Consider the following 26,239-nt stretch of genomic DNA (forward strand, 5'->3'; position numbering starts at 1 on the left):
CAGTGCTGACAGCAAAATCGAGGAGTATACAACATATGTGATATATTACAAAACACATTACACAAAGAGATTGATGTTAGGGCTGTAACACAGAGATATTCACAGTACGCATAGCATGTGTGAAATGGTGTAGTCTGCACTGGCTGTATTGTACTGTATTAGTTGCAGTTCAGCAGTCTGATAGCCCAAGGGAACAAGGTGTCCCGCAGCCGACTGATACGGTCATGATGCTTCGATGAGCCAGGAGTCCGTGGCTTGGCTGGTTGGAGTCACTAATGATCCTCTGAATGTACCTCCAATGTACTGATTGTTTAAAGTTTTACTTTAGTTTGAATTTCAAATCATTGTTTTTGCCATGCTTTAAAGTACACATATTTTGATGTGTTGACTAACATACTAAAGCACATTTAAAGTACTTAATTATCATTAACGGTAGTGTGTTATTTGATATTACATTTAAAGTTAATATATTTTACATGTACTAAAGTGCAATTTCATCATTACAAATGTGTAATTACAAATATATTTAAATACATGACATACAAGTTTCAGTAGAAGTGACATTAAAGTGTATTTTAGTTTACCATAAATGCTTGTCAGTACATTTGGCAGTACACTTTAACCATATAAAAAAGTAATTATGAAATTACACATAAAGATGTACTTAAGTCCTTCTTAAGTGGGTCGAAATAGCACTCTTAAGTTCAACTGATTGCATTTAATATAAATTTAAACTATAATACATCATTTCGGTCACACTTTATTTGACAGTTGTTACAGTACATGCTTACATTACATGCATGTTACATCCTTGTTACATGTTACATTTAGTTACTGTTGTAATTTCTATAAATTGTGCGTAATTACATGCAACTAACCCTAATCCTAACCCTATAAATACAGGTAGTTCATTATTATTGCTCAGTACTTAAAGGAACACGCCGACTTTTTGGGACTTTATCTTATTCACCGTATCCCCCAGAGTTAGATAAGTCCATACATACCCTTCGAAGCACTGCTACTTGGGCACTGCTACTGAGTGCTGCTAGCAAATCACTCCGCCCAAGTAGCAGTGCTTCGCCTTCTGAGAATATAGTTCCCAGTATGTATATGGTTAGAAGATGGCTGTGTCTCATGTGACCTTGTTATTTGTACACGCTGTGACTATACAAATCACAACATGTAAATAGGAAAATGTTGGCGTTATTTTGTCACTTATTGGGCGCGGTATGCTAGCTGGAGCCGTTTACCTCCAGTCTTTGTGCTAAGCTAGGCTAGCAGTGGGTGTGTCATAGTTACGGCACGCACGGAGATGAGAAGGGTATGTATGGACTTATCTAACTCTGGGGGATACGGTGAATAAGATAGAGTCCCAAAAAGTCGGCGTGTTAAATGTATAATTACACTGTAACACGGACATTAAAATAAAATGTAACCCAAATTTAAATGCAATTTTCATGCAATTAAGTCTAAAAACTTTACATTCAGTTCACACTTGTGTATATTATTTTAAATTACATTATATCCGTAATGAGTATTCTTTATAACATGATGCTAAATTGTACTTCTTTTTCACAAGAGTTAGAAACCCCCAACAATGTAACCACATATTTAGGATTGCTGGGCAAATTGTATAGTGATTTAAGAATAAATCTATTAAAAAGCAACTGTCAGTCAACCATAATTCTGAATACTGATGTGTCTCTATGCTATTTAAGGCCCTGGCAATCACTGCAGAGTCTGAGGTAGATTCTTCTAGCTGCTCTTAGCTGTCACTCCAGAGAGGATGGTGAGTTAGGTGTTGCACTACATTAACATCTCGTTCTCGTGGGATGAGTGTTGAGACCACGTGAACACTCCCCCACAGTGCCACACAGACGGCTCTGGATAAGCCTCATTTCCTACATGGGGCCCAATTTAGGAAGCGACAAATGTAGGCTGAATCTCTCCACAATGTGGAAGACATTTTCTGGTGTATATGATGTGGAGTGCTTTAAAGGACAAATGTGACAAGGTTCAAAGTTATGCAAATGGTTCATAATTGTTCACCTTCTTAATGACGAGCTGTCAAGGAAAAGAATGCAGTGTCCTTGACTGAGCAGTTTAATTTCTCATTTCTAATATCATTTCACACTGACACATTAGTTATTCACTACTTTCTAAAGACTGACTGTTAGTTTCCCCAGAATGAATAGATGGTAAATGTTTTTAACATTATCATACCATTGACACTGTCTTGCCATAAAATATTCAAATAGTAATTTTCTGTCTAAAGTATTCATTACTATGATATGAAGATTATGGTAGGAACTTTTGATTTGCTTTGGATTACTGCTGCAGTCACATTTACCGTTGTTCAGTGAATTTTCACAGGCAAAATCCATCATTTCAACAGGAATCCTCGTGATTGGGAATTTCACGTTGGGGCAAAAGATTTCCCCACATTTCGCAACGGATTCAAGTTGTTCACGTGGATTCACTGTGGTGACCAACAGAAAGCTTCATGCTCGTGCGGTGCATTGTGGGATTGACAGCAGACTGGAGAAATTGTTGAGAGCGGCTGATAGCGTCATAAGGTTGGGTGGTTCTCTTTATGCAAATAAATAAATCGGGCGGCAGACGATTTTTCAGGTACACTGTAAAAACAAATTACATCCCCAAGTCAAAAATTTCAAGTGACCGATAACATCTAAATTTTTCAATTAGTCTGACGTATTATTTCTCATTGAGCCAATGTTAACAGACTATTGCAACAAGAATTTCACTTGGGCCAATTGAAAAATTTAGATGTTATCGGTCACTTGAAATTTTTGATTTGGGAGGGTTACATTTTTTTTTACAGTGTAGTGACATCTCGTGAGTGTTTAAAAATATGCAGATTTGAGTTAACGCTGGATTTAGTGCGTACATCATATTGTTTACACATTTTACCCTTTGCTGTTGTTACATAGCCTGGAAATCCAGACCAGATTAATGATTAATGGTCTGGCGTCGACTAATGAAAATCGGCCAGCTCGAGGGGCGGCACCAAGCCTGCATTTGAAAATCTCACTGCACGCAATTGGATAACACTACGACCAATCACAACAAGTTATCGCTTAGCTACCAGCGGAGCTAACTGGTAGATTAGACTAAACAGCAAAAATGCCCTTCTTGTAAAGGAACGAATCGAGCGCCGTCTTCTGTTCCTCTTTTAGATAAAAAGTCTAAATCTTTCATTGTAGCGGCCAAAGCCGTTTCAAACAAATGGTGTTCATCCATAGCCATCTTGCAATGTTTACTAATGACTTCGACGTCGCAGCGCTGTCGTCATCTCGCCTCTGGCCCGTCTATATCAGATAACCCGATGTGATTGGTGCAGCTCAGATCGAGGGGCATATTTAATGAGCATCATTACTCGACACCAGAGTAACTTGCTGAGCAAATTAAACTTGTGCTCTCGCGAGAACTCTGGATTACCAGGGTAGTTGTTACATACAGTATGTGTTAAATATTGCAGTTTCAATGCTTTCATTGTGATTATACTGGCTGGGTTTACAAAAGTAAAAATGACAGCATCTTCACCTGGGGCATTGTCAAGTGGGTCATGTGGATTTGCCATGTTTCCCAATAGAAAGCTGCTTGATTTTGAAAGACTTCTTTGTGAGCTGTGAGCACGTCACTACATTATTGACAAGACCTTTTTTGCCCATGAAATTTCACAAATTTCACACCTTTAATTATGAAATTACCAGTGCCAGAACTGTGAGCATCCTGGGATAACCATGATTTGACCAGCATAATTTTGATCCTAAAATAATGTTCCTGTTATACACTCAGAATGTAAAAGGTTGAGGTTATAGAGCCTTGAACATTCTTATCAGCCATCATTCCCTTTGATTTGGATAGTTCAAGTGGGGGGTTGGACAATTTTTCTTTACCCACAAAAGATGTTCTACTTGACAAAATAAACCTTTGTCCCGTGCCCCAGATGAACATTACCACCATTTAATAGCTTCTAGTGATAAATCCACACTCCTACCCCAAACTCATTTAAACCAACGTCACTATCTCTCACATATGTAGGACAAAAATCTGAATTATAAAGATTTAAAAGTAGGTACAGAGTGCAGTCCGACTGCTTAGTAGTGGTCTGTGAATGAACAAACAACATCATTTGGAAATGTCAATTACAAGTGCACCAGGAAGCCCCAGGTAGGTCCAGATAAAACCCGCAGAACAGATTAAACATTTGAACAAGAAGAGGCTCTATATGGATTGTTCCAGAAAACACAGTGTGTGTTTAATGACACTGCTCTTATGGAAGTGTGCCTCTAATGGGAATGAGCATTACATTTCTTCGAAGTCTCAAGAATAATTGTGTCTTAATGTGGTTCTTTATAGGAGTTTTAATATCTTACCAGAATGTAGACTGTAATACACTGCAGTAGATGAAATATTGAGGTATGCATTTTGTGAAATTTATTATAATTTCTTTTTTTTTTTAATAAGTTTTGAGTTGTGAACAATGCAAAACCTTGCCAGTTATAAGTCATCCATTATTCTTAGTATAAATGACTAGCTGCCATAAAATCAACCATTTAAGTCAACCATTAAAAAAATAAATCATGTTTGCACACATAGTTCACTGAACCCATTATTGACATCTGTTAAATAACTCTTACTTTGATTATTCCTCTCAAACAACATGTATACTTTTCAAAACATTTAATTCAAATAAAAAAAATTGTTGACCACGTATCAAAAACAGTAAAACTGTATGTCATTGGCTTATTTTTTGCCATTATTGTGAACATTATTGATTTTTATATATATTTTTTTTAATATTTTTTTTTATGTTTCCTGAAACATTTGGAGAGCAGATTGCAGTCTTCCAAGCAATAATAGTTTCAACTGAAAGGAATTATTATCCATTGACCTTTCTGTCTGACAGACCTTTTAAAGATATAGTTTATTATAAGATATAGCAATTTTTTTTTTTTTTTAAAGGTGCTGTAATTTTTTTACTGTACTAAAGCATAAAAATACCATAATATGTTTCAGAGGAACAACTCTCTCCAATATTTTGAATTTGGACTGCATTACCCATTTCTTCCGCTAGCTATCAACTTTATATACTGCACCTTTAAAGGCCCCATGAAATTAAAATGTAACTTTTTTGGCTTTTAGTATGAATATGTTAGCCTTACTGTTATCTATAAGCTAGTGTGCTCCAAAACAATGACAAAATTCACATTTAGAAGATATAGCGGGGGAAATAAGTATTGAACACGTCATCATTTTTCTCAGTAAATATATTTCCAAAGGTGCTATTGACATGAAATTTTCACCAGATGTTGGTAACAACCCAAGTAAGCCATACATACAAAGAAACAAACAAAAATAAGTTCAGAAATTAAGTTATGTGTAATAATGTGAAATGACACAGGGAAAAAGAATTGAACACATGAAGAAAGGGAGGCGCAAAAAGGCATGGAAAGCCAAGACAACTGCTGAAAACTTACAGTAATTAAAAAGCAATCCAGTTCCCTGTCAGTGGAAATTAATAACAGCTGGTTCAGTCCCAAATGATGGCCTACAAAAAGGTCTCATTGCCAAGGTGTCACACAAGACACATCTCATGATGGGTAAAAGCAAAGAGCTGTCTCAAGACCTTCGCAACCTAATTGTTGCAAAACATAATGATGGCATTGGTTATAGGCGCCATTCTAAGCTTCTGAATGGTCCAGTGAGCACTTTTGGGGCCATAATACGGAAGTGGAAAGACAATAATTTCACCATAAATTTGCCTTGACCAGCGCTCCTCGCAAGATTTCTGATAGAGGAGTGAAAAGAATAATCAGAAGAGTTGTCCAAGAGCCAAGGATCACTTGTGGAGAGCTTCAAAAAGACCTGCAGATAGCAGGTACTGTTGTCTCAAAGAAAACAGTAAGTAATGCACTCCACCGCCATGGCCTGTATGCACGCTCACCACGCAAGACTCCTTTACTGAAAAAAAAGCATGTTGAAGCTCATTTAAAGTTTGCTGCACAACATTTGGAAAAGCCAGTGAAATACTGGGAGAATATAGTGTGGTCACATGAGAGCAAAATTGAACTGTTTGGATGCCATAATACACACCATATTTGGAGGAGAAATGGCAGTGCACATTACCCTAAAAACACCATACAACTTGGTGTTGGCTCTTGGACAACTCTTCTGATTATTCTTTTCACTCCTCTATCAGAAATCTTGCGAGGAGCACTGGTCGAGGCAAATTTATGGTGAAATTATTGTCTTTCCACTTCCGTATTATGGCCCCAAAAGTGCTCACTGGACCATTCAGAAGCTTAGAATGGCGCCTATAACCAATGCCATCATTATGTTTTGCAACAATTAGGTTGCGAAGGTCTTGAGACAGCTCTTTGCTTTTACCCATCATGAGATGTGTCTTGTGTGACACCTTGGCAATGAGACCTTTTTGTAGGCCATCATTTGGGACTGAACCAGCTGTTATTAATTTCCACTGACAGGGGACTGGATTGCTTTTTAATTACTGTAAGTTTTCAGCAGTTGTCTTGGCTTTCCATGCCTTTTTGCGCCTCCATTTCTTCATGTGTTCAATACTTTTTCCCTGTGTCATTTCACATTATTACACATAACTTAATTTCTGAACTTATTTTTGTTTGTTTCTTTGTATGTATGGCTTACTTGGGTTGTTACCAACATCTGGTGAAAATTTCATGTCAATAGCACCTTTGGAAATATATTTACTGAGAAAAATGATGATGTGTTCAATACTTATTTCCCCCGCTGTATAAGCAAAACTTACAGTCTCTCAATTCCACCAATATGGATCAATGATTTTGATGACATCACTCTGCACTTCAGCTTCTCATCAGATTTTCTGTCCAATCAAACACTCTCTAGAATCTGAAGCTCCGCCCCCTACATTATAAATGGACGCTGAAGCTGTGGCTGAAATCCGTCATTTGTTCACACAATTGCTATTTTCTACATGGTGAATGGCACATAGTTCACTATATAGGGGACAGTGAATGATTCAGACGGTGTAAATATGCTTTCCATTGGGGCAAATGAAGTCTGGTTTCACGTTAGTGTCACACGAATCGCCGCAGCTCCGATCCAGAGACACGACACACAGAGCTGATCATGTGATCGAGTCGCTCAGACCAGAAAACGTATTGAACCCTTTTGAGTTCTGCACAGAATGCTGTATTTTAAAACGATATGAGGGAGATTATGAGGAGAAAAGATTAGAGTTTAGGAGGAAACTGCGGCTTTATTGAGCTCAACAGCTCTGGCCGAACTGTGACATAAACTAAACGCTATTGGCTATTTAAAAAAAGGGGAGGAGCTGTTTGATATGCCCCGCCCTGTCTTCCTGTTTCAGTGGAAAATACACACTGAATAAAGCTGCACCTTCAAGGCACTTCAGTGGGACTTTAAACCTGTATGTTTTTGTTTTGTGGAACATAAAAGAAGATAGTTTGAAGAATGTTGGTTATCAAAACGTATAGGTTGCCCTTGACTTCCAGTATTTGGATAAAAAAAAAAAATATATATATATATATATATATATATATATATATATATATATATATATATATATATATATATATATATATATATATATATAATACAAATAAAAAAAAAACAATGGAAGTCAGTGGGAACCGAAACTATCCCTTAAAAGCTCAAAAAGCATAATGACATGCTTGACTTTTGACTTGACTTTTCCTTATTTTATGAGAACTGGTAGTTAAATAGATATCAACTTCAACATGTCCAACATTAAATCAGACGACCCAGGCGTGAAAAATGAATATGCTAAATATTTGTTATTATTGCTTTTTGATAAAAAAATAAATTCCTTACTGGGGTAAAACACCTTTTTGACACCCTTTTCAATAGAACACTGTGCTAAAAGAGAGGGTGTTGATTTTAAAAAGGAAAAAGATTTTGAATGCAGTATAATTGGGACATTTTTCAGTGCCTATTATTATATACTGTATAACCAATCGGGGTGGTATAACATATGGGTCTCTAGAACCCCAAAAGGAAGGGAAGTCAATGTCAACACACACACACACACACACACACACACCTCTCGCGCGCTCGATATCTGAAGGCACCTCCTTCTTGCGCCTCAGGTTTGCTTGATAAACCTCAGCTCCTCAAACCACCAGTTACTCCTGCACAGCAGAGAACAGAAGCTACTGGACATCTGAGCTCGAGCCGCAGGCACGGACACACGCCAGGCACACACGGTAAGAAGCCTGTGAGCAGAGTTTCACAAATGGGGTTTAATTAAGGGAACTTGCCGAAACATTTAGCGCATTTGTTTCATAGTAAAACGATCTTTACAGTGTGGCATTGTGGATTCAGCCTATTTCATTTATGGATGCAGAGGGTCTGAAAGATGTTGCATAGTTTCTAAGTCGTAAACGTGAAATTGGAGACTATACGATGATGTTCGCGGTTCAGATCGGATTAATTGTTCAGTCCTGTCAGTTCATCATGGTTATGACCATCGGTCTGCATTCTATTCTATTCTATTCTATTCTATTCTATTCTATTCTATTCTATTCTATTGCACTGTTTTATTCTGTTATTTTCTATATTGACAAATTCAGTTTTTTTTATTTTATTGTTCTATTCTATTCTATTCTATTCTATTCTATTCTGTTATTTTGCTCTGATCTGTTCTTATTTGTTCTATTCTATTCTGTTCTGTTCTTTTGTGTTCTATTCTATTCTGTTTTCTTGTTCCTGTTCTAATCGGATGTTATGTTTTTTTCTATTCTGCTCTGTGCTGTTCTATTCAGTTTAATGTCGTGTGTGTGTGTGTGTGTGCGCGCGCGCGCGCCTGGTATTCCAGCCTAGTAGGCTTTAAAGCTATTTTATGGTGGTTAGTTATACCCGTAAATTTTGACTTTTTGGGGAATTTGTTTTGTCTCCATGAGGAAAACAGCTTATAAATCATTCTAAATGAAGTGTTTTGAAAATGTAAAAATGCAGAAAGTTTTCTGTGATGGGTAGATTTAGGAGTATAAAAATCTTTACATCAATGGGCAGTCCCCATAAAAATGGAAACCAGTGTGTGTGTGTGTGTGTGTGTGTGTGTGTTGAAAGTAGAGATGAAGTTGTTTTAGGCTACTGATACATTTAATCTGAACCCTCAATAAAACAACATCTTAAGAGGTCATGCATTTTTTGTGCATGATTAATCAAACTGTAGTTCAGATATGCATATTAGCGTTATTAAAGTATGTTGAACAAATGAATTGCTACGTCATCTCATTCTCATTCAAGACAGCAAAGAAATGTTGAATCTCTGTACACCAGAATGCACTACAGTCACATAGCCATTATTTATGCTTTTGCATTTATTACTATATGGAAATATGTAAATATCTTTTTCATCTCAAGCTAATAGCTCTTTCAATAAGAGCCAGCCTCTTAACACAAGTGCTTGGCTCTGAAAAAACACACCAACGAGTGAAGACTCAAAGTCATTTCCACGATGGGAATGTCATGAATGCTACAGTAGATATTTATAACTGGTTTGCTGTGCTCATTATAATTGGGCTGTGCTTCTCTTCAGAGCTGTCTGAACTTCATAAATGCCTAACAACCCAAGGTATCAAAGGCAAAGGCAAACAGTGACGCATCAAAAGCTTTGATTCACACTCGCTGGTGAAATGGGCAAACGCTGCTTTTTCATTATAAATGTTATTTCACACTCAACTAAAGACACCTGTTACATAACTGTATGAAGTTATTAATAAGTGCATGAGGAACAAATGTAAGTTATAAATATCTTCTGATTTTAGCTTAAGATTGAATGCAGATCAGATCAGTTTTGGCAAGGTTTGACAAGTACGAGTTTTGGAGGTCTTCACAGACAAACGTTTCAGTAAAACAGGTCTAGGACAAAGAAAGATATATGACCCTGGACCACAAAACCAGTCACATGGGTCAATTTTTTGAAATTGAGATTATCTGAAAGCTGAATAAATAAGCTTTTCATTGATGTATGGTTTGTTAGGATAGGACAATATTGGCCGAGATACAACTATTTGAACATCTGGAATCTGAGGGTGCAAAAAAAAATTGAAACATTGAGAAAATCTCCTTTAAAGTTGTCCATTTATGTTCACGATTGTGCTGCATTCACTCACAAAAATAAATGTTTTATATATTTACGGTAGGAAATTTACAAAATATCTTCATGGAACATGATCTTTACTTAATATCCTCATGATTTTTGGCATAAAAGAAAAATGGATAATTTTGACCCATACAATGTATTGCTGGCTATTGCCACAAATAAACCCGTGTGACATGTGATTTCTGGTTTTGTGGTCCAGGGTCACATATGTCTTCTTCTACGGTCTACCTATGTGATCGTGATATTATTTTGCCTCATAAAAATAAGCATTTGAGGTCAGATTCATAAGTCATTGCATTGTTAAAAACAGCATGCGTAATCTCAAGAATTCTTTAATTTTTGAATTCTGAAGCCAGTTTTATGAAACCAGTTTTTCTTTCCTGATCTCTTGTGACATGTAATGAATTATTTGAAAAATGATATTCAAATAATATTTGAGTTTTGCTTCAGAGGTCTGGAATAGTTAAACTCTTGCTCTCTGTTTCCTTACAGGTTTTTTACTGACTTGACGTGTGCTAAAATTAAATCTGACTTGACGGTTAAATATAATTGCTTGAAAATTTTTAGCATAAGTATTGGTTATGGTCATAGAGAGGCAGTAGCTGTCGGTTTTAGGATCAGAAAAAGGTCTATTAGCCTTCTTGCTAGTGTTCTATCTCTGTAAAAACTAAGATGCTGTAAAAGTCTAAACGTGAGATGGCTGACAGAGTGAAGGTGCACCCGTGATCCTCATCTTCGACACGTTCAGCTGATGGCTGCCTCTCTGATCTAAAACCAGTTTGTTTCTCTCTCCCTTATCATGGTGAAAAGTACGATCTGGAAAAAGGAAAGAGAACAGCAGCACTTAAGGACGTTTTTAGATCCTTTGTGAAATAAAGTGACTAAGCTCACGTGAGATTCATGTACAATATGTTTACATGCATCCAAAGTCAAAAACACTTACATTTTCTCATAATATACATTGAAGCATCAGCTCTTTTCTCACAGTGTCTGAAACGGTTCAATAAAGGATTCGGTGTCTCTATAAGCCCCTCCTTCCCGAGAGCCTGCTCTGCTCTGATTGGTCAGATGGTCCAGCCTGTTGTGATTGGTCGGACGCTTACAGCACGTTTTGGAAACCAAACGTCCATTATCATATCTGAATTTTAGCCCCAGATCTTTCTCAGCACTTGATATACAGTGATACGAACTTTAACAACGGCGTTAGTTTTACCGTATGAATTCCAGCGCGAGTCTCATCCTTTGGAAGTGCATCAAAGTAGATTTGCTTTCACAGCAGAAAACAGCGTCTTCTCAACATGTCGACAACACAAAACAAACTCTTCCGGTCTCAACTACAACTACAGTGTTTGAGGGTGGGGAAAAGTAGACGTTGTTCACAAGCAGCCAATGAAGACCATAGACTACCATTATGCAAATGTATTACATTACGTAGGTTTGTAACTAGATTCTTTCTTTTAGGAGACAATAACTCCATTTTTCGTGCACTTTGATCTCCAAACAATTTAGCAGACCTTTTACATTCACAAACAGCAATATTACACTTTGCATGAAAGATCAAATCCGAAAAAGCATAATAGAGGCACTTTAATTAAGAATGATCTGAAAAGCATCTTATTCTTTAATGGAAGTAAAGAGTTGATCGCTGACCCAGATTTAGTAATTTAATAACCTAGAAATATAGATTCAGATTCTTTTATAGTTTATTTATTATTTTTAATGTATTTATAATTATTGTATATATACATTTATTATTAATTTTACATAATATTATGTAATTTATGCATTAATTGTAGTTATTTAATATAATTTTTTTAATTTGAATTATTCTTTTAAAATATATATTTTTTCATTTAAACTTTTCTTTGTTTTAAATTGCTCAAAATCCTAAAACTCTTCAGGATTTAAAGGACAAAACCCCAGCTGTTAGCGGTTTCACATTTCTGAACCCCACTGTTAAGTAAAGCTCATGCTGTTCTTCTAAATAAATAAAAGCACAGCATGCACAGAGACATGTTTAAAACTAGCTGTATTTGAATGCAAATCATGATTTTACCCTTTAGAATATAAAACCACTAATGAATTTGTGTCCACACGGCACGGCACTGTTCATTAACTTTAATAAAACATGCATGTTTATGGGGTGTTTTTGACTGTAGCACTGTAGGTTGTGCCACATCTGAGAACTATCAAAGCAAATTTTGACAAAAACCAAACCGTCCTGCTATCACAGGGTGTGTTCGCCCATGGCAAGCTCTGTTATAAATTTAGGCTCTCTTTGCGTTATGCATGCTAATGCACAGGTTTTTGAAGATAGAAACTGCAAGTTGTGGCATGTTTTCCATGCAGCAATTCAGACATAATAGGCAATGTCACTTCTCTCTCCAAAAACACACACCAGGTACTATCACGTTTCAGAAAGAAAGGCATGGCTTGTGGTAACGTATTACAAGTTTCAGCATTACTTCATTTTTCCTTTTTAGTCATGAACTCACGCAGAACCTCTTAAAAATTCATACCTGCACTTCTGGCAAAACAGAAGTCTAGCGTCAACAGGGACCTGCAGTTTTAGCTGTTCTCAGCGACTGCGCCAGCAATGCCCTGGATGAGCGGAGAGCCCTGCTGGAAATTCATCTTTAGCTAGTTTTTGGGGGCATGACAGCTGGTTTCTTACAATGAGATCTATAATACCCGAAGGGATCCGTTACCTGAGCTCTAAATGCCATGTGACTACTTACATAGAGGGAAAATATGAGGCCCTCCACTCCAAAACAAATCAGGCACTTGTAAAACATCTACTATAATGTAACTTTAACAATACATATTTATATACACACTATCTTTAAAAAGTTTGGGGTCAGTTATATTTTGTTATATTTTTGAAAGAAGTTTCTTTTCTGCTCACCAAGGCTGCCTTTATTTGATCAAAAATTCAGTATAATAGTAATATTGTGAAATATCATTACAACTTAAAATAACTGTTTTAGTTATTTTTTTTGTTATACCCCCCCCCCCCCCCCCCCCCCCCCAAAAAAAAAAAGTTGCTGTTTAGGCAAATGCTTAAGAGTTTATGACTGGATCATTATTGCAGTGATTCTTATGTTTCTGGCATGTTATATGTTTTGCAACAGTTCTTCTAACTCTAATTGATGGAGTTTGTTGCTTTTCATTTCTTAAACAAGCATTTAGGAAGACACTTCATGTTCATATTCCAGGATGACAATGTGTCAAGATTCATCCGGCTCAGATTGTGAAAGAATGGTTGTGAGGAGCTTGAAGAATCATTTTCACACATGAATGAATCCAGAACTTAAACTCATTGAAAGTGTTTGGGATGTGCTGGAGGAGACTTTGCTTTGTAAAATCAAGATCTTGACCAAAAATGTATGCACCTCTTGATTTAAATAACATCACAAAATGTATTTCCATCAAGAGATGCATCAATTTTTCAAATAACCAGCTAGGTCCACCTAGAAACCAGCTGACATTTAAAGCTTACGGTTGCCTCCATGTTACAGGTGTCTGAAATAAGTCAACAGCAGATCTGGGCTGGCCAGAACTCTCTTTCCCTCCATGTTGTCTATTTGAAGATGAAGGAGTCATGATGACTGAATTGAGAGCTCTGCGGGGAAGATGTTATTGATGTTTAAACCTTTGTGTGTGCAACCAATGGTGCATCATGTGCTCTTTGTCTCAGATATTGAACAGAGTGTCTCTGCTTCATTGCAACACACTGTCACCCAGGAGGAGATTCATTGGCAGAGTCTAAAGCCTCCTAATTGAAAACAATCAGTGTCCTTTAGAGAGGGGCAGGTTAGAGATGGGGGCAATAATGAGCTTTATTACAGCTTATCAGCCGTATATGAAGCACATCTGGGCTGAGACTCTGTGATTGATTTACTGTCACTTGCAAGTTAACTGCAAGAACCCTTTGGGATCTGTGTTAATTATACTTAAGCTAGTTATTTCTAATTAGATGGATGCTTCCATAAAGGGGCTGATGGGGCTTTTCTTAAAGGGAATGATGAAAATTGCGCCATTTATTCACCGTCATGTTGTTTCAATGTTATATTTATTCCCCAAAAGGTGAATTTGTGAAGTCACGCTGCTCATTTCCATAATACAAAACAGGGCCTAAATTTAACACTCACCAAGCGCAAAATGGCATTAGCGAGTGTATGAAACGGTGTCAGTCGCTAGTAACAATTTTTTGAATTCTAACAAATGCAATGTTGGGACAACATGAACGTGAACAAATGTGAACATCGCTCTGTGCTGTACAGTTGACGGGTCAGTGCTTCATCATCACAAAAGTTTCAGCCTTTCTAATGTAATTATTCAAGCGCAAAAGGGAATTTGTTACTCACGCAGTGTGTGGGAAGTTTAACATCCGAAAGCTGAAACTTGAAAGCTGCGTCTCTCAGACAGTGCGTGAAGTTGAGCTCTCTTTCATGCCTTCCTGTGCTTCAATGGACAAATTCACTCAAAATTATGTCAAACACCTGTTTTGGCGAGTACCCGAGTAATCATAGTCGGATATGTCTTAAAGTCCCCCTGCAGTCAATCATTTTATCCCTTAAAACTCACCTTTGATCACCAAAATGACATATTTAAAAAAATAAATTCTGTGAAAAAAAATGGTCATGCCTTAAAATATCTTGAATGTAACTCGACACCCTTGCCTCATTTAGTATACGCGGTTCTATGAATATGCAAATGAGCCCCGCCTCCACTCACTCACAGCAGTTCAGAGATCCACTTGATGATCACAAAGCGTGTTTTTGAGACTGTCTTTGGTTCACTGCAGTTTTAAGGAGAAAATACTCAGCAATGGTGTCGACTTATGAATTTACACATGGTTTGTCTCAAAGCACATAAACAACATTAAAAGCTTGATTTTCACCACTGGGCGACTTTACAAATTTGCTTACTTATAACCAAAGCTTGCTGTATTTTGTTGTAGATCATTATAATGTTATTACATCCCAACCTGCAAAAACTCAGTTCCGTGAGATGGCACATAATATAAAAAAGCTATTATACTATTATATTCATTTGAGTAAGCTGCCTAACACAGGTTTGTTCATTTAATAGTATCTGTGCAAAAAACATTATTGTAGTTGAGTGTGATGAAAAAGAGGCGAGGGTCTCCACAAAATCCGAACGCAAGTGGTAATACCAGGTGTAATGGGAACGCGTCTTGGTTGACCACTTGTGATCGGTTCAATGAAAATTGAATTCTGGGATATTATATATAATTCCACTATCAATATGCACACTATCAATCTGGGATCAGAGTAAAAAAATCCTGGAGTTTAGCCACTTGGTGGCACTATAACTGGGAAAAAAAACATGAAAATGGATATAACCATCCAAACGTTTGTCAGGCGCGCATTTCCCAAAAGCATCATTAGCCAACTATTTTTGCAAGTTTCGTCGTCATCAGCGTAGTTCAACAAGTCGGTGTTTCCCGAAACAACAGCTCTCGACCTGTGGTTAGAAGCAGAGCTTCTTGTTTGCATGACATGTGGACCAAATAAATAGCAAAATAAGCAAGCTGACATTCAGTACAATCTGTATCTTTTATTTAGAATACATAAATGTCATTTTTGTCTTTTAGTTTATCAAGAGATTAAAAGCGTTGTTTTTGAAGAGTGCGCATGTGCGAACGACCTCTAGTACGTAAGAACGAGCCTATGATTGAATCTGAAAATAAAGCAAAATAACTGAGAAAAATGATAAATATTCCTCAGATCCCATGTCCGTAAATTATGTTTTATTAACAAAGTTCGGAAGGAGCACGTTCAGATAATTAAACCTAATTAAACACCTGTGGAGCGCATTCAGATAATCAAAGCTAATTAAACACGAGTGGTGCACATTCAATTAATCAACCCAATCAACGAATTAAGAGGTATATATACAGCAGACTTACCTCCGTTCGTCGACAGTTTAACAGCACCCCCCCACCCCACCCCGGACAGCATGCCAAATTCGCATAATCTTTACTCTGTTTAATTTGATGTAAGTGCGAACTCGTGAATTTATTGCAAAACAGCATTAATTCGATCTCAAACAGGTTCATAAATAGAAGTTATTACTCCACTACCTGCGTGACATCACTAACCGACGTGGCTGAACGACCGATTTACGACAACACGGTTTCAGGAAACAGTCGTGACGAGCCAGTTGATGCATCGCACCACGGTAGTTAAGCAGTGAGTTACGTCGTTGTACGGGAAGCGCTCCCCTGATTGACTTTAAAATTGGCATGCAGTGTCTTTGTCCAAGGTGCCATGATGGTCTATGAGGACATCGGCGTATCTCAAAAAACATGGCCGCCATCGGTCAGTGAAGGTTGAGCACCTATTAGACCAGGTTAACAATGGCCGATTGGAACGGATCTCGGTGGGTCTGTTTGATTCATTGCCCTAGAGGTACACTATACATGGCCCACTATCAATATTCAGCTGTCAATATGCGGGAGACTCCCGGACTTCCGGAGAGGTGGGATGTCTGTGTTATGCTGCCTCAGAGGTCTGTCTGAAATCAGTGAGACACCTTTGTGCTCAAACGCTGCCAGCAAAAGTCATTGCCTGATAGGGCAGCGATGCAACAAGTCACCAGGCTAAGCTTTCAGACACAGTGTTAGTTTCCTTCGTTTGTTCCCTGTTAGTTTGCATTCTAGTTTGTCGGTTCTCGTTTATGACTTGTCAAGTGTGGTTAGTTTATCTATTCCTGTCTCCAGCGTTCTGTTACTCCATCTTCACTGACTACCACACCGTAACAAGTATATTCTATTATTCTCGTAATAAGTACTCTTTTTTAAAAGTATGCTAAAGTGCACTTTAGTGGACCGAAGTCTGAAAACACAAAGAAAGGTAAATGTTAAGGTACAACACAGTAATTCATTAATAATGAATTTCATGATTAAGAATAAGTACACTGATAAACTGAATAAAGTATATGTAAAAAGTTGTCCAATGAGGAAAGAACTCTGCAGACGGAGAGGATCCTCCAGTCTCACTGTGTGTGGATTAAAATGAAAAAAGAAAGACAAAAGCTGCAACATTCTCAAAAGGACAAAATCTGCAATCATAAATTAATTTAAATGCACATAGTCTAATGAATTATTCATTGATGCTAATCACAGCTATTATTGTTGTGGTGATTATGTAATTTCTCAAGCTTTATGCAATGATTGCATCTGGTGTTTGCTGTTAAATGTCATTTGGCTGTTTGAATGCAGAATTACACTCTAATTTCTCTCCCGTCCAATCGAAGTCTTGGGGGCTCATTCGGTTAAACCATTATTTTAACTTTGAAAGATTGCTAATGAGCGTGCCCTTTTTTCCCAAGTATTTTATTTCCTAAGTATTTTCTTAGCCAAATCAGAGACAGAAAGAGGCCAAACCGAAAGGATTTATTCTCATTACTCTCTGTAGCTGTATGTGTTTTAAGTTTCTCTCTGGCTCGAGGAAATCAGATGGTCTTATCGCAGCAGGATTCTGCTCATAATTAGATTCTCACCCATTGTTAAACCTTACTGGGTTATTCATCACCTGCCAGTGTGCTTATATGTGCAGGCTCAGTAGATATTACTGCAGAGCACTTTAAGAAATCATCAAGAAGAAATCTGTGAGACAGATGGAGAGAAGGAGTGCGGCTGCAAGTGCAGCTTTAATTATCAGGTTTTCTGCTCACATTTTCTGACAGAGTTTCCCAGTATTGGATGAATGTTTTTATGTCCAGGGGACAAGGCCTTTGGAGCAACAGGTGTGTTGGTGCTGTGGGGCTTAAAATTTACCATCCCCATGCTTCCATAACAGTTTCATAACCAAGTTGTATAACATCACGTAAGCATCTCTTATAGAGTCTGAGTTCTGTGTCAGTTATTGGGGATGCACTAATAAAGATCATTATTACATAGTTGGTTATTTTTAATGTTATCTGAGCAATAACCCATTTGATGGCTAATTTATTCTATTAATATAAATGTGACATTTTTAAAATTTCATTTTTTGTTTTGTTTTGTTAGCACACAATAAATATGTGGCATTTAAAAAGAAAAGAAATTAAAAGTAAATTTAACACAGACTAAACATTGATCAAAAGCTTTTAGTTTTATAAAAGTAAGACTTTTACTACCCCCCCCAAAAAAAAAAAAAAATTATATTGACCTATATTAAATAGCATTTTGGCTTGTGTCTAATAAATAATCTTTTTACTTTGTATAATATTTTTGCTAATGGGAAAATAAATATTTTTGATTAATATTAAATCTAAATTTAAGGTTTGAGTCAAACTATAAATATAATATATATTTTTTATATATTTATTTTTCAAAAAAAAAAAAAAAAATATATATATATATATACACATTTGGCTGTAAGAAATAAGACTTTTTTTAAGTTGGTCCAAAGTATAGTTTTTTTTCTATATAGATAGATTTGTAAAGTCAAGCATTTCTTTAAATAATATTCATGTTGTTGTGTTGTCTGGATGGGATTCCTCTCTAGCAGAGTTACTGAGCTAAAAGTGTCTGTCATTATTACAATGTTGATGTTTATATTTTTTCCACTGTTGCTGCATTAAAAATGAATGATGCAAGCTGCAATTAAAAAAATTAAAAATTAAAATTTATGAGGCGTTTATTTTTATTTTTTTGCCTGTGTGATGCATTTGTCTGGGGGTGTTAGGTAGATTGTCCAAAAAATAGATTTACCAGAGAATGTTCCATAATTCACTACTTTGGTGTTGTATGTGTTGAATACAAAGAGGGAGATAAAGAGAATATTTTGAAGTAATGGAACGAGTCGAAAAGAGCAGAACAAATTAAACATCAAAGACAACAAGGTGCTTCAGTCTGTCAGTGTCCCATTTCTCTAACAAGGATATTTTGGTTGCACTTTATTATACAGAATGTGCACTTAAGTGTACTTACTGTGTACTTACCTAAGAAAGTACTGGGTAATATAAGGTAATATAAGGTAACCATGGGTTAAGGTTAGGTTTAGGGTTAGCAAGTTATTACCTGCTGTAATTACTATAAGTACATGCACATGCGGAACAGGACTGTAAAATAAAGTGCTACCAATATTCTTGTGAACAGAAGGCTAAGCACTCTGCTTTGCTTTTAACACAGATCACTTGGAAAGTTCTATATTTTGTTCTGGTTTATGACAATATGTTTCTTATGTGTACAGTATGTGATTGTATGAGACAGGGACGTCATAGGTCTGTACTGTAGCCTATATACGAAGACTTCACATGCAAAAACTTCTAAGTCCGTCTGACATTTTTCTTTTAAAGGTTCTCTTTTTAGGTTCAGTAATTTCACTTTAATGGCAATGAAAAAGTTATTAGTTAGTGATTGAAATGGCTTATTTAAAAAAAATGTCACTGAAAAGAGTAAAATTAAAAGCATAAAAATGCTCATTTATATATATATATATATATATGTGTGTGTGTGTGTGTGTGTGTGTGTGTGTGTGTGTGTAATAAAAAATGCCTAACAATTAAAATTATAATATAAATATATGCTGTTTTGTTGTATGGAAGAGAGAAGTTTAATCTTGGCACAAATTTATTTAGTGTGTTTGAGTAAAATGATGGGTAGGTGATGATACAACTTGATTGGATTGGCCAAATATAGACTTTTATACTTTTATGCAACAGCATTTTTCAGTTTTTCACTATTCAGTTTTAATGGGCGGGATGAATGTGAGTGGGGGGCTTTCATACTGTTGTCATGTTTTACAACTTTGGTTTTTCTTCTGATCTTGAGAGCCATTTTTTGTCTTTCTGTCCACAGGTTTCACAGATCATCAGTTCTGTGGGATGCAAGAAAAGAAGATGAGACAACTTGGAAACTAAAGGACAATTGTCGTTGGGAAGGAGCAGTCTTACGCTGGGACGATTCCACTTCATTTTCTCACTTCCCTGGAGATTAAGCCAGACATTTCAAGAGGCAGCACTGCGACCGAACGGCGATGGAGCGCTCTCATCTGAACAACAGCTCTGGCTCGTGGTTATTTGAGGATCCCGTCTGTCCAACCTCTCTCAGCAGCACCACTTTCCTTATCGTCGCGTACAGCACTATGTTAGCGGTGGGCCTGGTGGGCAACACATGCCTGGTCTTAGTGATCACCCGACAGAAAGAGATGCGCAACGTGACTAACATCTTCATCGTCAACCTCTCATGCTCTGATATCCTCGTTTGCCTGGTGTGTTTGCCGGTCACCATTATCTACACCCTAATGGATCGATGGATTTTGGGCGAAGCTTTGTGTAAGGTGACGCCATTCGTCCAGTGTATGTCTGTGACAGTTTCGATTTTCTCCATGGTTTTGATCGCCTTGGAAAGACACCAGCTCATCATCCATCCCACCGGTTGGAAACCAGTCGTCAGACACTCCTACCTGGCTGTAGCCGTTATCTGGATCGTAGCGTGTTTCATCTCCCTCCCGTTCCTTTCCTTCAACATCCTCACAAACTCGCCCTTCCACAACCTCAGTCTTCCCTTCAACCCCTTCAGCGATCACTTCATCTGCATCGAGCAGTGGCCGTCTGAGGGCAATCGGCTAACTTACACCACAACACTTCTGCTGTGCCAGTACTGCTTACCGTTGGCGCTCATTCTCGTCTGTTATTTCCGCATATTCCTGCGTCTCAGTCGACGTAAAGACATGGTGGAAAGGGCTCGAGGTGGACGGCAGAAAAAGGCCAAAGGCTCAAAGCGAGTCAACGCCATGCTAGCCTCGATCGTAGCAGCGTTCGCCCTGTGTTGGCTTCCATTGAATGTCTTCAACACTATTTTCGACTGGAACCACGAGGCGATTCCCGTATGCCAGCATAATGCCATTTTCTCGGCTTGTCACCTCACCGCCATGGCGTCGACATGTGTCAATCCAGTGATCTATGGATTCCTGAACAATAACTTCCAGAAGGAGCTGAAGTTGCTGCTTTCCAGATGCCGTTGCTGGGGGCCGCCGGAGAGTTACGAGAGTTTCCCTTTGTCCACGGTCAGTACGGGCATTACTAAGGGCTCCATCCTGAGCAATGGCTCCACTAGCACCTATCAACCGCAAAAGAAGAACAGTCTGGAACAGAAAGAGACCATTTAAATGTGTCTAATGTACTACAAAACACATTTTACGTTTCTTTGAGCGCTCAGAGGTGGCTTGAGAATACGGCCAGCCAATCTGTGCACGTTTCGTGGCTGAATTTGAGGTTCAGAATCCCAATTTGGACAGTGAATGTCTGTGATATTTCAAGATCTTGTTCCTTAAAAGATGTCGACTTTAAATATGGAAATGGTCTGAAAAAACATTAAGGAATGGTCTTGTAGCTGGGCTCTGAAGAGGAAGACAAAGTAAATTGCGTTGATGTTTTTACCACTGCTAAACTGACTTTACCACTGCTAAACTGTTGGTGTTGTGCGCATTATATGGTGAGTTCTCAGTGGCACAGAAAACTATTTTCCCCATTTAGAGCAAGATGTCTCTCAGAGACGTTATAATGAAATACTGAGTGAAGGCCTTTTCTTCTCACCGTCTTTGTCCAGGTTAGGCCTGCGGAAGAAGTGTATGACTTAGTAACAGCAAAAGACATGAACTATTTAGGTTCTTGTCACTGTTAAACAGGTAATTCACCTAAAAATATATTTACTCACCCTTGTGTCATATGTGTGACTTTCTTCTGTGGAACATAAAAGTAGATATTCTGAAGATCGTGGTTGTCGCTCTTTTCGTGTGATTGCAATGAAAGGGGACTAAAGTTGTCTGAGAAGCACCATAAAAGTATCCTAAATCATCCTAGATCATATGACGTGTGTGCTTTATTCCAAGTCTTCCGAAATCACACGATAGCCTTGAAATCTTTCCCGCAGTGAGCTGTCAATTTCAGATCCAGATCATTATGTTTTACGATCAGATCAATCAGACTGGCATTTTAAACCCGATCAACAGATTCAATGTAAACGTCTGATTCATGAACTATTTGAACATGCTTTCATGCCTTAAATTGCAGTCTGTTTCTCACCCAAAGCTGTCATTGGCTTCAGAAGACCTGAAATATAGCATATACTTTTATAGTACTTGGTCGTCCTTTTTCAAGGTTTAAAGGCTTAAATCCAAATTTCTTGTAACTGCATAGAAAAGACCAACTATTTTCCTTTTTTGTTTCACAAGGAAAGAAAGTAATTTGAATTTGGAACAACATGAAGGTGAGTAAATGGTGATTTTTGGTGACCATTTCTTTAAAGGAAGGTGCAGAACTAGCAATACGTGTATAATGTGTACATTTGAAACACATAGATAATAGTTAGTTATAATACAGCAGCACCATGACTATATAAGCACATTGTGTCATTGATTAGGATTAGAATGTCTGCTACTTCAAATTGATATGTACTATAATTTACACATGTTGTTGCTCTGTGTGACAGGTGGAATTTGTTTCACTGTCAATATAAATGTGCCGTGTCCTTCGCTGAGTGGCTTTATTTGCCAAAAGCTATTCAAGTGAATTACAGATTCAGTTCTGTGGCTTAAAGCAAAGCAAAGTGCATGCAAGTAGTATTTGCAATACGTATACGTGGCCAAAACATCATATCATTATTTATTAGAATAATAGTTTTAAAACACTCTGCAAATGACAGATGTCAAGTCACGTGTTTGAAATGATCAATCAACTTTATTTGAAGTTTCTGGTCTAGTATATCTATCACTAATTTACAATTAAATTTGATTAAGATTACTAAATTATCACTTAGCCTAATGTACCCTTGTGAAAAAGAAGTGTGCTTAACTATATTGAATGTGCACTTGTAATGTACTTCAAATTTTAAAAGTTAATATGAATTAAACTCAAGTGCTCTTAAAGTACGCTTTCATGGCTGTTTCTTAACATACGTAAATACACTTTTGAAAAGTGCACTTTGTAATGTCAATTTAAAGGTTTAACTTTGTTTTAACCATTATGTTTTAATCATTTTTTGTTGGGCTTTTAAAGAAGTACACTAATTTTGATGTGTTGACTAACAAAGCACATGTGAAGTACTTGATTATCATTTTAACTGTAATGTGTTGATTTAAATGTGCTAAATTGCAACTTCATCATTACAAATATGCAATTACACATATTTTAAATACATGACATACGTATTTCAATAGACATGACATTAAAGTATTTTTTAGTTTACCATAAATGATTGTCAGTACATTTGTCGGTACAATTTAACCATACAGTATTTCAAAACCAGTAAGTAATAATGAAATTACATATAAAGATGTACTACAAAAAACACCCACCAAAATTCAGATAATTGCATTTAATTTAAATGCAAATTATAATGCATTTTAATTTAATTGCAATTAACATGCACTTACAACATTCAAGTATATTATTTTACTATTTCCATAATAAGTACACTTTTTTTAAAGGTATGTAAAAGTGTACTTCTTTTTCACAAGGGTATACTTCAACATGGATCATTATACACTTTTTCTTTTATAAAATACCTTTGAAATGTCTTTTATCTGTCACTGTATTGCCAACCATAACATGTTGCTATTGCCCTGTCGTCCCAAATGACACATCAACCCTTGCAGTCCTCCTCATAGTCAATGTTTTGGTGACATAATGCCACATAAGCTGCTAAAAAGACTTCTGCTGTGAAGTCTTCGCAGAAGGACACATAGAAGGCACATTACAAACACACGGGGCACTCTTGAGTCATGAGTCTAAATCATGAAACATGACAAATGTTGCCACAAATGTGCAAGCGAAGGCCACAAGATCACAGGTCCACGTCAAGTGCATCATTTGGGACAGGGCCTGAGTTCTCACTGAAGCTTGATATTAATCAATTATTTTCTCTCTGCTTCTGTTACAGTCCCCAGAGAAACACTGCTCTTATAATTTACTACGCAAACATAGCACTGAGAGCACACTGACTATAGCGTTTGTTCACTTTTGTCTACATGCTTACTCTTACTGATTTCATTGTGTTTAGCTGAAATGGTCCATGTAGTTTTGTAGGGCCTGACTGAATGGGAAGATTTATGTTTTAATATGTACTAGCTTGAGTCTTTTCAAAAGCATGGTTGCATTGAGAGTTTCTGAAGAGTGAAAGGCATTAACGTGTAGCCATAAAAACATTGTAACCATTCAACTGGAAAAGTTTAAACATTCAGTCGCCATTTACAAAGATATTTATGGTGTGATACAGTATATTTCAGAAGCATCAACTCTTGGTCAGTAGTTTTCCTCCCTCTCTCTCTCTCTCTCTCTCTCTCTCTCTCTGCTTTTCAAATATTGCAGGGTCAGTTATTGACTGGAAAGCCAGCAATGTGGGAAGCCTTTATTTCAGCAATACACCTGTAGAAAATTGCTTTGAGGTATTTATGTGAATCAGTATTTTTGTCTCATTTTCTTTTTTATTCCAGAGTTATTTCACTGGCCTCAATAGTGGAGTGTGCCTGAGGTTAGCTGGCTGTTTTGCATTAAGTTGGATTCTGAACTGCTTGCAATAAAGCATTTACAATAGACCTACCATAAATAAAAAGTCACATACGCAAAATGTCCATTCATGAGGCTGAAACAGTAGCCTATAATAACGCTGTTTACAAACCCAGTGAAGTATTTGAAAATCACCTGGACAATGCAGCTCTTACCACTACACACAACTAATTTTATATTATAACACAACACTAAATGTTATTTTTTATATCATTGATCGTTCACATGTAAATCTTTATAATTTGTTGTTCAGGACAAAGGAATGTGCCATACATAATCATAATTCATTTACATTATTCAGAACTGTGTAATATTACTTAACTCATTATAGCCTAATTTCTTAAGGGAACCAAAGTCCTACGAGTATCAGTCAAGTCAAGAAAATTAAATTAACATTTTGCCAAGCATTTGCTTTGGTTTATGAAGAATGCAAATGGCCATCTAATGTTTTCTGAAGTATTCTCAACTGTAGTTATTTGCACATCATTCATGTCATGGGATATTTGGTAACGATGTACATATAAAAGGACCAAAGTTTATATTGAACTTCTATTGATGTTTTTCCTCAATTCTTGAATGTATACTTTCATGTATATTAAAAAATGTAACCTCTCCATATCTTGCCCTTTTTTGTGTTTCTAAATGCATGTTACTAATTCCTAACTTTATATATGTTTTAAGTTTTGATCTGTGCAGTTAATGTTGTTTTGCACCAGACACTGCTCATAGAAAGGCACAGAAACAGACAGCTGAGAGAGAGAGAGAGAGAGAGAGAGAGAGAATACCCATCATATCTCACCATATGTGCCCTACAGTCTTTTGTCTCTTTGTAAATTTGTGGTTGTTAATGGAGGTTGTGTTAACTGATCTTGAGCCAAATTCACTTTTATCTTTCTCGCATATAATAAATTGGATTACTGAAACTCAGGGCAGAGTCCAGAGATTATAGTCCAGAGATAATAATACATTTCTCTGACATTATGACTGAATGGTATAAGTTTTGTCAGTAATGTCAGTCAACATTTAAATTAACTGCTTTTGTCCGGTCAAGGAAATTATTTAATATGACTAAATCAATCCAAGTGCATTGGGTTACACCAGTCAAAGTCATTAAATGCTTTAAGAAAGCATAATAATCTAGAGGTTCTCACAAAATACTATGATTAAACGAACAGAACACTTGACTTACTGAAGAAGATTATATTATGAATAACTATATGTTCTTAAATATTACTTGCCATGTCAAAATCATTTGCATATGGTGACATACTTTCCATATTGTTAATATCAAGCGTTGCATTAGTTCTGGCAGGTCACGTGAGTGAAGCTCACATCAGCTGACTCGGCTGATCCACTTCTAGGAATATGACGCCTCTCACAGCATCCATATATAAGGTCAGTATTATCAGCAGCTTTATCCTGTTGCTCAGAAGCAAATTGCCTTCCTCCATCCCCAGCTCCTCCTCTAATCCAGTCAGGACTTGGCCTTCTGGCTCATTTTTCTTGAATTATGTTGTACATTAAATTACTAAACATTAATGA

General features: G+C 36.9%; 1 protein-coding gene across 1 annotated transcript; it reads left to right on the forward strand.

Annotated features, from left to right (window-relative positions):
- Positions 1–8,191: 8,191 nt before the first annotated feature.
- Positions 8,192–25,313, forward strand: npy8br (neuropeptide Y receptor Y8b). The gene is made up of 2 exons (XM_084138460.1): positions 8,192–8,270; positions 19,989–25,313. Exon 2 carries the CDS (start codon positions 20,167–20,169, stop codon positions 21,298–21,300), a length of 1,134 nt encoding a protein of 377 aa, XP_083994586.1. The 5' UTR covers positions 8,192–8,270; positions 19,989–20,166; the 3' UTR covers positions 21,301–25,313.
- The last annotated feature ends 926 nt before the right edge of the window (positions 25,314–26,239 follow it).

This window comes from Abramis brama (assembly GCF_963993115.1).
Source record: "Abramis brama genome assembly, chromosome: 16".
NCBI lineage: Eukaryota > Metazoa > Chordata > Actinopteri > Cypriniformes > Leuciscidae > Abramis > Abramis brama.

What these genes read in the sequence shown, in the direction of transcription:
- npy8br (XM_084138460.1), top strand. Translation starts at nt 20,167, where the DNA reads ATGGAGCGCTCTCATCTGAACAACAGCTCTGGCTCGTGGTTATTTGAG.